Raw genomic sequence first — 12,746 nt, 5'->3', positions numbered from 1 at the left:
GCAAATAGAAATAGTCAATATTTTTTTTCATTAATTAATTCAATTCAAAGCCCATTTATTTGTTGTATTTTCTATAGTAATTACCAACAGAAAGCCCTCTGGATAAATCTATCTATCTATCTATCTATCTATCTATCTATCTATCTATCTATCTATCTATCTATCTATCTATCTATCTATATCTATCTATATCTATCTATATCTATCTATCTATCTATCTATCTATCTATCTATCTATCTATCTATCTATCTATCTATCTATCTATCTATCTATCTATCTATCTATCTATCTATCTATCAGTAGGGAAACCTTTCTGTTTCATTGTACTTGGAGAAGTGATGCACCTACTGAAAAAGAGCCACATTAACTGGAAAAATAAATACACACCTTAGAAGAAGGTCTCTCAGCCGATCAGAACTAAGTGACACACACACACAAAAGCATGCTGTCGAATTCTAAGGTCATAGGATGCTTGGGACCTCCTAAGACCTTCAAATTTCTTATGTATATATCAGCCATAACATTCTGAGCAGTGAGAGGTGAAGTGAATAAGACTGATGATCTCCTCATCATGGCACCTGTTAGTGGGTGGGATATATTAGACAGCAAGTCAACATTTTGTCCTCAAAGTTGATGTGTTAGAAGCAGGAAAAATGGACAAGTGTAAGGATTTGAGCGAGTTTGACCAAAAGGGCCAAATTGTGATGGCTAGACCCCTGGATCAGAGCATCTCCAAAACTGCAGCTCTTGTGGGGTGTTCCCGGTCTGCAGTGGTCAGTGTCTATCAATAGTGGTCCAAGGAAGGTGGTGGTGGTGGGTCAACGCAATATTAGGCAGGTGGTCATAATGTTATGCCTGATCGGGGTGTGTGTGTATGCACAAATATACATCTTTTAATTACTTTTGCATGATTTTTTTTTTTTTTCCAGTAAATAATCATTTTGTATTTCCAGAATTTTCTGTGTGGCTGAAATTATATTTTTTGTTTGTCAGTAAAGAAAGTGACACATTATATAGACAAACACTTTTCAGACTAAAACACAGTGAAAGTGTTTCAGGGATGATCTGCAAAAAAACCAAAACAGAAATAAGTGTTTCATATTCTCCAGACTCTCCAAAACGTAGGACATGGTGAACTCCTACAGATTATAATGTTGAGTACAATTTGAGTAAAAAAAATAGAATATTTACATGCATTTCAGTTTGGCTGACTTTCACTCCGTGACGTGGATTTTTAGGTCCGATCCGTCGGAGTGTCCTCTGCTGGAATAGATTGAGGGACATGAGGGAAATCTGACCTTTCTTTACCAAGCAGTTAAGCTGGACAATGTCACAAAATTGTTTACATTAAAATAGGGACCTAGAAATAATGTAGAATCTTAAATAGTATAATAAATATATACACACACACACATTCAAAATAATATACTACTGAGTAGTTATTTTTTATTGTGATATTGACCTCCTTTATGTTTTAAAGCAATAATCATTAATGTTTACGTAAACAAAATCATTCTCTTTAGAATGAAAAGTCTGTGCCAGACCTACTGAATCTCGACAACCTTTTATAACTAATCCCCAGCTAGTCCTGATCTCTGGACCACGCTCACACTCTCCACGTGGATATGAGGTTGATCATCAGGAGTGGAAACATCACAAAAACATGAACCTCATGCTTGAAAGACTGAACTATTCATATATATATATATATATATACACACACACACACACACACTCCCTCTTTTACACAAAGTACGTGCTATAAATGAAACTGTGCTCTTTTTATGTCGCAGCAAATGAAATGCCATTTCACTTCCCCAATGAACGTTACCACAGAACATAACGTCCTCCACCCTTAGACTTCCCTCTGGAGGAGAACATAAGAGAACGGCTTTCCCTCTGTTACAAGGCGCCGACACAGGAGAGAACGGAAACGTTAAAAAAAGAGAGAAAGCACGTCACCGTGTTGACGATTTTATACGTCCGCCTCTAGATAGTGGGCGTGTGACGTTCGTGTCCGGATGAGATTCTCGAAATCTCAAGAACGAGTGTTGGAACGTTTGTGAATGAAACCGGAAGATGAACTGATTCGGTTTTGGAGTCGCTGTAAAGAGCGTGAAGGTCACAACAAGGTTCAAATCGTTTTACAATAGCTTCCTTCCTGCTTCAATTAAATGTTGAGGATATTTGAGGTATACAAATTAGTAATACTAATAATAACAGTTATTATCTAATTATTAGTAATTATATAAAGTCAATAAAACATAAGCTTTGTTTGTGGTGGAGCCATCAACTACTTTTTTCTTTTTTTTTTTTTTACTTCTAATAGAAATGTTTTTTTGTTTTTGCTCTTACTTTTTTTTTTTTTTAATAAATTGTTTATTACACTCTCAGAAAGAAAGGTACAAAACTGTACCTTTTAAGGTACAAGTGGCCGTCGCTGGGGTGGTACACTGAAGGGTACTTCTAGTCATACCTTTTATAACTCGTATTTGGAACATAATTGTACCCTAAGGAAATGTTGTATACCATTATATTTTTTTGTTCCCCTAGGCACAAAATTGTACCTCCGCAGTAAGTGTATTAGACAAGTTGTTTTTTTTTTTAAATAGAAATAGAACCACAGAATATTAAATTAACATAAAGCTGTGACTTTAAAAAAAAATAATAATAATAATTTTATTGTTGTTAAAAATTAAAAATAAAAAAAAAAGAGTCAATTTTTTCTGCCCAATCATTTTCTAAAACATTTGCTGGCCAAGTCCAGCTCTATAGCTTCTATTTAAATGGCAGCACCAGGCTGTACATGGGTGAGATGGAAAATACCGAATAATAAATCTTTAAATATCCGTTTCACATCGGGCAACCTTCACACCATCTGTTGTATTTTAATAGCGGCGTGAAAAATATGCCAGAATAGCAGACCTACAACCCCCCCCCCCACCCCAATAAAAACTCCATTTGAAAGTTTTGAATGAGAAATAATCATTCAACCTTTATCAGTGTGTCCAAATGATAATGATTTAATAATACTGATATATCAATATATAACTATATTTATTATTCATGTCACTGAAATATTACCACCTTTTATTTCTTCTCTTTATTATTATATAAAATAACTCTATATTATTATAAAAAAATATTATTAATAAGCCCAAGTGTCAAATCTTAACATTTTATAAATTGATATAGATTATAATTGGATTGTGAATTAAATCACTATTTTGTGTCCTGCATTGGTCAGACGCATCAGGGGCAGTAGATGAATGATTAGTAATTTATAATTTATTTATAGTATATATTATTATTATTATTATATATATTATTTATAGTAATAATAATTTATTATATGTTTCTTATTGTTCACTGTGTTTACTGGATCTCGTGTCTTATAAGACTGTGGTTTTGTTTTTATTCAGTGTTATTTACCAGTTAATAATGGGCAGTAATTTAGTAACTAATTTAGTTTGTTGTCTTTTCTGTCAGTCTGTCAATAAACCTATCTATCTATCTATCTATCTATCTATCTATCTATCTATCTATCTATCTATCTATCTATCTATCTATCTATCTATCTATCTACACTTGCGGTAGTTCAAGGGGATTTTGTGGATTCTTTAAATTCTGGGAAGTTCGGTTCATGACAGTGATGTTTAAATACGTCTGGATTAATGTAACAGAAAAATCACACTATATATATATATATATATATATATATATATAATCATTATAGAAAAATATATATATATATTTAACACAGTGCTGTTAAACTATTATTTTCGTCTCTCACTCCCCAGGCTCTGGTACAGAAGATATTCTGTCTTTTTGGTCCTAGTCCTTTTTTCAGTCTTCACAGTGGCCTACTCAATAGAAGGAGCGCATCAGACGGTGAGATTTTCATATCCTTATCAAACAAATGCACTTTTTCTTTTCACACATCTTGTTTGTTTCGGCTTACTCAGGTTCCGTTGTTCAGGAAACAGGTAGCAGATCATAGATGATGTTTCGTTCTTATTCCACCGCTCTGACTGTAGCTCCAGCTTTAATTCAGTTCAATTAAATTTATCTGTATAGCGCTTTTAAACAATGCACATTGTCTCAGAGCAGCTTTACAGAAGTATAGAAACATGGAAAAAAATTTGAAATACATTTTCAAGTTACTATTTTCTCCCTAATGAGCAACAGTGAGGCAATGGTGCTGAGTAAAAACTCCCTGAGATGATATGAGGAAGAGGATCCAGACTCTTCCTCATTTGGGTGACACTGGACAGGAAATGATGTAATTAATTAATTCCAATCACAATTTAATATGAACACGCACATCCCTATATGCTGTTGTTTCTATAGTAACAACCAGCGCTGGACCAAGTAAAGATAAAGGCAAAATAAAGATCATCTAATTTTACTGTGCATTTTTTTTTTATATAATCACCATATCTGGCTATATATTTGCACCAGGAGGCACTTTTTAAAGTGCCATTATAGAAAGGATGTTTCAAAATTAGTTAGTCGATAAAAACTGTCTGGGATCACTTCACCATGACCTACTCTATGCTCACGATAAAGCTCAAGCAATTTTACTGTGGAATTGTTTAATAATTCCTCTTTACAGTCACCATATCTGTCAGCAAAGTTGTGACTGGAAGCACTTTTTAATCCATTATAGAATGAACATCTCAATGTACTGTGCTTGATGGAAATTAAAGACATACTTCTGTTTTAATTTCTCATGAAGTCATTATAGCAACCTGCTTTATTCAAGTGCTTAAGTGTAAAAATAAAGATTTTGCACTCAGTAGAGTCTCAGTGTGTCGGTCAGTCATAAAAAACTTTACATTTACACCATTCAGTAGACGTCATTTTCCCAGAGGAGCAACTTAGAGAAGCGAAAACTTTATCAGTGAATACTTCGATACTGGTTTATACATCAGTACTGGTTTACATTACTACTATATATTATTCTCTAGGTTTTTACATCTGTGACAAAATTTTTATTTATTTATTTATCTATCTATCTATTTATTTATTTATTTTCAGTAACTTGGACTTTGAAATTGGACAGAATCCACACTAGAGATTTTTATTTATTTATTTATTTATTTATTTTTTTAAATAATATACAAGATATAGATCTTCACTTGTGTGTACCTTTTTCCTTATTCAAATAATAATAATACATTTAAAATGAATATAATAAATAATATAATATAAATTATGTTATATAGTAGAATTATTTAAATGATATAAAAGACAAAAATAATATAATATAAATTATCCAAATAAATGATCGACTTATTCAGTAAGGCTGTGCTCACAAACTTTGCTTTTGAGTTAGAAGTTGAAATATTCCTTGTTTATTTTCTATCTTTTTAAAGAAGCATAAAGAGACACATATTCCAGCTTAAATATGATATTTTAAAACAAATTCATGCGTAAATACAGAGACGAAACCTCTGAAGCATGCCCTGCATAGCTGAAAAGGCTTGTCAGACCTTTATAGACTTCATGTCTGTGTTTGTAGGAGTAATGTTTGTGTTTGTTGATTTTTATTTTTTTTTTTTTTTTAAGGAATTCAAATATTTTGATTTAATGATAATTTAATTGTTATAATTCATTAAAATTCAATTCATTTTTTAAATGTAATTTTTTTTTTTTTATTTAATTTTCTCCTGCTTGGAGCCTTTGTCCTGCAGCTATCATTATCTCTACCTCTACTGGAATAGAAATTAAAATAGAAATTAAAATCATATTTCTACTTTTCTACTATTTCTATCTGTGGTGCAGATTTTTTAAATTTATTTCTTGGTAATTGTGTAGATGTCTGTAATGCGTGTGTTTGGGTGTCTGAATGTATCGTGCTGTTACCAAAGACCAAGAAAAGTTTTTAATGCTTATTAATAAATAAAGGCGGCCAATAAAATTCTTATTCTGGTAAATAACGACTGACCTACAAAAATGTAACGGAGTAAAAGTCAGATATTTGGATCTGTAATTAGTGCAGGAAAAAATGGGAATACTTAAAAAAAAAAAAAAAAAAAAAATGAAACGAATGACCGCTATCCACAACTTTTATGTTTGAGGTGGACTTTTCAACTAAGTGTTGCCATGGAGACGTGCACTTAACATTTTTAGGAAGCAGTCTCCGGGGTTTGCAGTTTCTCGCTCATGTGACAAGCTGCTTTTCTTTCCTGACTTTAAAACAAAGGGGGAAAATAAATAAATTGAGGCTGTTGATGGAGAGACTGATTATCTGATAACGTTAAATGTAAATACATCCGGTAACAAGTGTCTCTCTTTAATAAAAATGGCAAAAAAAACATTAGGCAAATTAGGTGGTGTAACAAAAGAGGAATAAAAGGCTTCAGGACTTGCTGTTCTGTTACCAGAAAATACTTTATCAACTTTTAGTGGAAACAACAAACACCACATCATTTCTGAATATTTCTTTTTTCTTGTTAAAGCTACTGTGTGTGTGTGTGTGTGTGTGTGTGTGTGTGTGTGTTGCAAATCTACAGCTTGGTTTAGTGTTTCCTCACTCCTGACACTTTTTTTTTTTTTTTTTGGATGTGACCACAACTAGCTGTACATTTTGTTCCTCATCACTGACGTTGTTTGCCTAAAAGAGAGATTTCGAAATGATCTTTTGTTGTATTTTCTGTTTTTAACCCTGCAGTATGTACAGTACATGGAGAAGAAGATCCTTTGGTGTGCCTACTGGGTAGGCTTGGGGATTTTGTCATCAGTAGGTCTTGGCACAGGCCTTCACACTTTCCTTCTTTACCTGGTAAGAAAAGCAGGAGAAGAAAAAACAACACACACACAAACGAAATGATTTAAGATATTTAATATTAATGTTAAAATAGGTGGGTTTTCTTTCTCTCTCTTTTTTTTTTTTTTTTTTTGCTAAGGCATAAACTAAGTTTGGATTTTTTCTGATGAATTTTGGCCAGAGGGCAAACTAACTAACTAACTAAATGATGCGTCACAGGCAAATATGGAAGTTCCCCATATCAACTGTCAGCTTGTCCAAAAATAGAGCTAAAATGGTGCTGCATGTAGTGAAACATCATGTAGTGAAACCTTCTTGTCAGATTTGACCCCTCTTTCTTTCTTCTGTGACCCTGATTTTCATCACGCTCATTGATCAGATAGCGAGATATGAAAAATAGAAATTGAAGCACTGTATCGGGGCTAGTTTCTGAGACTGCACTTCTCACGGTTGTCTATGATGGAATGACGTACTCATCAGCAGTGACTCAGACTCATCAGACGGTGGTCAGAGCCGTTGACTTCTGGTCAGCTCTGATGAAGTCATCACGACACGGTAATGACTCGCATGTGGCGAACGTTCGCACCGAGCTTTCTGACAAACAGGGATGTGAAACTGCTAGCACAGTGTGGTTTCTCAGTCTAGCTCTTTAGACATGAACACCGTGTTTTTCTTTCCTTCTGAATCTGACCGAATCGGTTTGTGCTCCGGGCCTGAATTCTAGGAGCCGGGAATGTTTGCTCTCTCGCAGTACTGGATGAACTCTGTGTAAATATGACACAGCAGGCCAATAATAAAAAAAAAAAATTAACAGCTGAAGATCCAAACAAGGAATCTGTAATATTTTAGCTGAGTGTGCATATTTTTAGGGATTTGTGGACAAACACTTGTTCATGTACCAGAGCGAGGTGACCTCATGCCTCGTGTCTGGGAAAGCAAAGTTATTTTAACTCTCCCAAGAGTTTGGTGTCACCTGATCCGGCTCTTCCAGCTCCTCTGCGTCATGACCCCATGGTGAGATCATCTTCGACTCGTTCTGAGGCTCGGCATCCAAAGCGGCGCTGACTGCGAGCATTCCTCAACTTTAGCAGGCATCTGAAGCGCGAGTGTCTGAGGAACGACAGCATGCCTAAGCAGCTTATCCTGTTACAACAATGTTCGCTACCACTCATTTCCTCTCCGTTGCCAGTCACTGCCAAAGTCTTTAACTTGCTCTAATGGCATTCACATCCTCTGGATGTGGGAATGTCAAGCTTATTTTTGCTTTCTCTTCTGGTTTGTCAGCTTTTCATTCCAACTAATACTCGATGAGACACAGGACCAAAAAGGAATACGTGATTAAACAAGTGGAATGAAAAGCTGACCCAACACCCAATCTTTTTTAGATAAGCTCAAACAACCTTACTTTATTAGATCTAATACTGACTAAGACACTGACTCCTACACAAATGAATTCGAAGAGAGATTAGATCCACCTTTAGTAATCCCCCGTAGGGGGAAATTCGAGAGGGTTTGTTCTAACTTTTACAGACCTGTGTTCTAAAATATCAAAAAGTGTATGCTAAAATGATTTGTTCACTACTGTTTCACATTTCAGTTATTTCACTGAATAGAACTGCAAATCAATTCAGAAATAAAACCTCCAGAGTGCTGCCCGGTCACATGCCTAAAAAATGACCTTGACCAAAAAGTTCCTCATTTGTGTAATGTAGTAACTTTTCACTATGTACTCTGTATTTAATACAGACTAAGGAAACTGATCGAGTTCCTCTTTTTGCAAAAATATTTTCACCCTTGACCAAAAATCAGTGCTGAGAGGCATGAGATGTCAGAGTCGTGTCCCTCAATCCAATCTAAACAATATTACTAAAGATTTTTTTTTTAAAAATTACTCGTGCAAGAAAGCAGGAGGTTTATACGATGGTGTTACACCAAAAACCTCATTTTGCTTATGATAGTTTTCCTCGTACCTGTGTGTTCACACATGGGTACAACACTCAAGAAATGAGTCTCTGTCTGTCTGTCTGTCTATCACTCTACCATCATTTACTGGTGAGAATTGGAAGTATTGTATGCTGTAGCTTCAGCATTGAGGTGAAAGGAAATAAAAAATTGTAAGGGGTAAGACTTATTTTTTCTGTTTTTTTTTCTGTTATATATGCCAGGAAACGGAATTTTTAAAAAAAGAAAAAAAAATCCTGGACGTGAAATGCACTTATTCCAGACACCCAGGCTACTGTTGAGTCCACTGTGAAGTGTGGAGTTGTATTCTGTTCCCCTCGCTTTTAAGGATTATTAGAGGTTTTATTTTGTTTGGTTTGGATTTTTTTTTTTTTTTTTTTTTTTTTATTGCACCCCACTGCAATTTTTTTTTCTTTCTTGGGTCTCTACTCCTCAGTAGTTTCTTTGTGTCTGTTCTTCCATTTCCAAAGAATGGATTTTCTTAATGGTCTGTCACGGTTCCTCAAAACACTTTCTATTCCCTTCTCTGGCTGGGTAAAACGTCAGTATCTTCTTAGGTCTGACAGACATTTTCTTTTTCTTTTCTTTTCTTTTCTTTCTTTTTTTTTTTTTTTGCACTGACCCTTAACTGCTAACAGCAAACATTTGAGCCTGTCTGAATGTTTCGGGTCATAAAGAAGACTCAACAAAGTAACTGTTAATGTAGAAGTGGTTACTAATATTTAGGCCATTAAATAAACATGGGACCTCTGTAGAGAACAGGTCACCCAGAAACCAGGATGAAACTCAGTTGTATGTTTTAAAATGGTTGCCTTGAGCTTATTAAATGGTAAGTGGACCCCCCAGCTGGGGGTGGTCTCCTGTCGGTGGGGTCGGATCAGTCTGACCGGTGTGTCATGAGTTTGCTATGCGTTTGAGCCGTGGTGACTTTGTATATGAAAGGCTCCCCCACCAAGACACACTTTACTGGACATCACAGACTTAATATTGCCTTTTTTGATTATGTTTAGTCTACTAGTTAGATACTTTTGTGAGCAATGCATTACCTTGTACTTCCTCTGTCTGCGAGTGCCAAGGCCATGCCAAGTACATTGCTTGAGTCTGAGTTTAATAAAAGACAGTATGGGAAGTGGTGTTTTCTTAGAGAGGTTGCAGTGCTGGTGATGTATCATAAAAAGCCCGTTGTTATGATTGGTGCTCCAGTCTGATTAATGCGCTTGTGATTTGTACCTCAGCATGAACACCCCCCCCCCCCCAACCCATTATCTTCACATCTCAAGAAAGTCTCCTGCTTTCATCTTGGTTGATGTGCACATTTTTTTTTTTGTACAAGAGGAATGAACAGGAAAAAGCTTACAGTCATGATCCTTATCTCTTCAGGGCCCACACATAGCCTCTGTCACACTGGCTGCGTACGAGTGCGGCTCTGTGAACTTCCCCGAGCCGCCATACCCGACTCAGATACTGTGTCCAGAGGATGAGGGGATGCAGGACAGCGTGTCCCTCTGGACCATTATGTCTAAGGTCCGGCTAGAGGCCTGCATGTGGGTGAGTGCAAATTAAACCCTGTCCATCTTTTACATTTTGTCCTCACCCATCACAGCTTTCACACGTGACCCGAAAATTTTTACAATACAAATTATTTACATAAACAGATATGACATAAAATAAACTGAACAAATAAAGCATTAAAACACGAAATGATTTAAAAAAAAAAGAAAAAAAAAAAGGATGAGTCGATAAACTCCTGGGAACATAAATACGTACCTAAATTGGATTTAAAAATGTCCATTGCGATTATAAAAGCGTGTACGCTGACCCATAATCTGCAACACAAAAGGACTGGTCATCTTTTAAACCTCAGCAATCGTTCAAAGGAGCCGGATCCTGTGGAATGTCTTGGAGAAAAAGAAGAAGAAAGGGCAGAGAGAGGTCAGAGATATAGCTTGGTGCCATGCTGTGTAGAGACGTATAATAAAAACAAATAATAAAACCTCCAACTCAGTCCTGTATTTGACCGATGGCTTGTGAAATGAGGTCAAGACAGGAGAGATGCTTTCTCACATTCTGGTGCCGCTCGGGAGACGAGGAGCTGTGTTCAGGACATGGGTGTCTCGTGTGAAGGGAATTTCAGTCACCATATGAAATTAAAGCATGAATGAATACCATTAAAAAAAAAAATAGAATAGAAATTGCTTGGTAACTCAAAATGAAGTTTACTTGATTGTCAGAAACGATGATTAGATTTTATTTATTTATTTATTTATTTATTTATTTATTTATTTATTTATTTATTTATTTATTTATTTATTTCTAAATAATGAAATTGTTTGCATTAGCTATGCATATTATTCGATAGGGATCATCAGAAATATCAAATATCAGCAATAGCTCACTAAAATATAGAGCTGGTCAGTATAATGATTATAATATTTATATAATACACTTTAATGAGAGAACCTGGGTATTATGAGTGATATTTATTTATGTTGTGTGATGTATGTTTAACTTTATTTTTTAAATAATTACACACTTTAAAAACTTAAATAAATTGTTACCTATAGTTAAATTATTCTAGATTTTATAATTAATAATTTTAATAATTTTATATATATACACACATATAGGAAAAGGAGATATATATTCAAGAATTTCTTAGTCTATATATATATATATATATATATATATATATATGGATCTTTCATGGGATCAGTAAAGTTTATCTAGATAGATAGATAGATAGATAGATAGATAGATAGATAGATAGATAGATAGATAGACTTTATTGATCCCATGAGGGAAATTCTTGAATATACATCTCCTTTACCTTAGTACTTCCTGTTAGTATTAGACGTTAAATAAATGTCGCAACAAACGTGCGATTGGATTTTTTTTTATTTCCAAATGTGACACGCCCGTTTTCTGACAGCCAGCCTTAGTATTACGCCACATAATGTGTGTCGTACAAATGTCTTCAAATATTGTGAAATGATTGCAGGTTTTTATTATTTGTTTTTTATTAGTCATTTTAGACTGAGTCACTGTTTTGGGCACACAAAAAAACAAACAAAACCCATTTTATTTTTTAATTTTTTTTATAAATATGTATTGCGCAGGGAGCTGGTACAGCTATCGGAGAACTTCCTCCATATTTCATGGCACGAGCGGCTCGTCTGTCTGGATCTGAACCGGATGATGAGGACTATGAGGAATTTGAAGAGATGCTGGAACAAGCCGAGAGCGCACAGGTGAGGAATGTGCTCATCGTGACACATGCGTGCTGCACAGTTGCAAACGTGGTGCATGGCATGTGTGTGTGTGTGTGTGTGTGTTAACGTTGTTGTTAATGACATATTTTTGAATGTCTCAAAGCAACTGCTTTAACTGTATATCAGTCTTATCATCAAATAAGTCTCTATATGAGTCACAGGATGTGTTTTGATCATGCTGCAGTTTACAACTGAGTGAAGGCAGTGAACTCAGGAACATCGTACCCTCCTTGCACCTTGGATACTTGTTAGGGCATTCCACAACACCCTGTAGTTTTTTTTTTTTTAATGTTTCTTCTTTTCCTCCGGACATAAAGGTGCTAATCCCCACCCCCACCCCACCCCCCACCCTAGACATCAGGTTATTGGATCCTGTCAGCTTTCTGATAGATCTCGGTGACTACCTCAGTGTTGTGGTTTACTGCTCCTGGTCATGTGACCACTTCTTTGAAAACCCCTCCCTTGACTTCCAGTAAACCCTTTGAGCAGCGGGTGACTCATAATGAGAGCTTCCTTTTAATTATGTGCCGTTAGTGTCTGAGTGGACCTCACGTGGACTGTTCCCTTTCACCGGCTGTATTTTAATTGCTTAAATGCTTAAAGCAGGATTCGGTGTGGTACCTTTCAGCAGATGCTGTTTCAGCAAAAATCTCCCCTTCTTTCACCAGAGAGTCTAAAATAAACAGTTTCATTCAGTCATCTGTTTCAGCACACTGTAGTCTGAAACGGGTTTTTTTTTTTT

The 12,746-nt window shown here is 35.4% G+C and overlaps 1 protein-coding gene across 1 annotated transcript in view; it reads left to right on the top strand.

Annotated features, from left to right (window-relative positions):
• vmp1 (vacuole membrane protein 1) overlaps window positions 1–12,746 on the top strand; it is a 28,188-nt gene that overhangs the window by 3,952 nt on the left and 11,490 nt on the right. Inside the window, exons 4-7 of the mRNA XM_058413230.1 lie at window positions 3,802–3,892; window positions 6,678–6,788; window positions 10,116–10,283; window positions 11,852–11,983. Of these exons, the coding sequence (XP_058269213.1) occupies window positions 3,802–3,892; window positions 6,678–6,788; window positions 10,116–10,283; window positions 11,852–11,983 (502 nt within the window). The remainder of the gene's footprint in view (window positions 1–3,801; window positions 3,893–6,677; window positions 6,789–10,115; window positions 10,284–11,851; window positions 11,984–12,746) is intronic.

This window comes from Hemibagrus wyckioides, linkage group LG17, assembly GCF_019097595.1.
Source record: "Hemibagrus wyckioides isolate EC202008001 linkage group LG17, SWU_Hwy_1.0, whole genome shotgun sequence".
Classification (NCBI taxonomy): Eukaryota; Metazoa; Chordata; class Actinopteri; order Siluriformes; family Bagridae; genus Hemibagrus; species Hemibagrus wyckioides.
The sequence above is the reverse complement of the archived record's forward strand: the minus strand, read 5'-3'. Positions and strand labels throughout refer to the sequence as shown.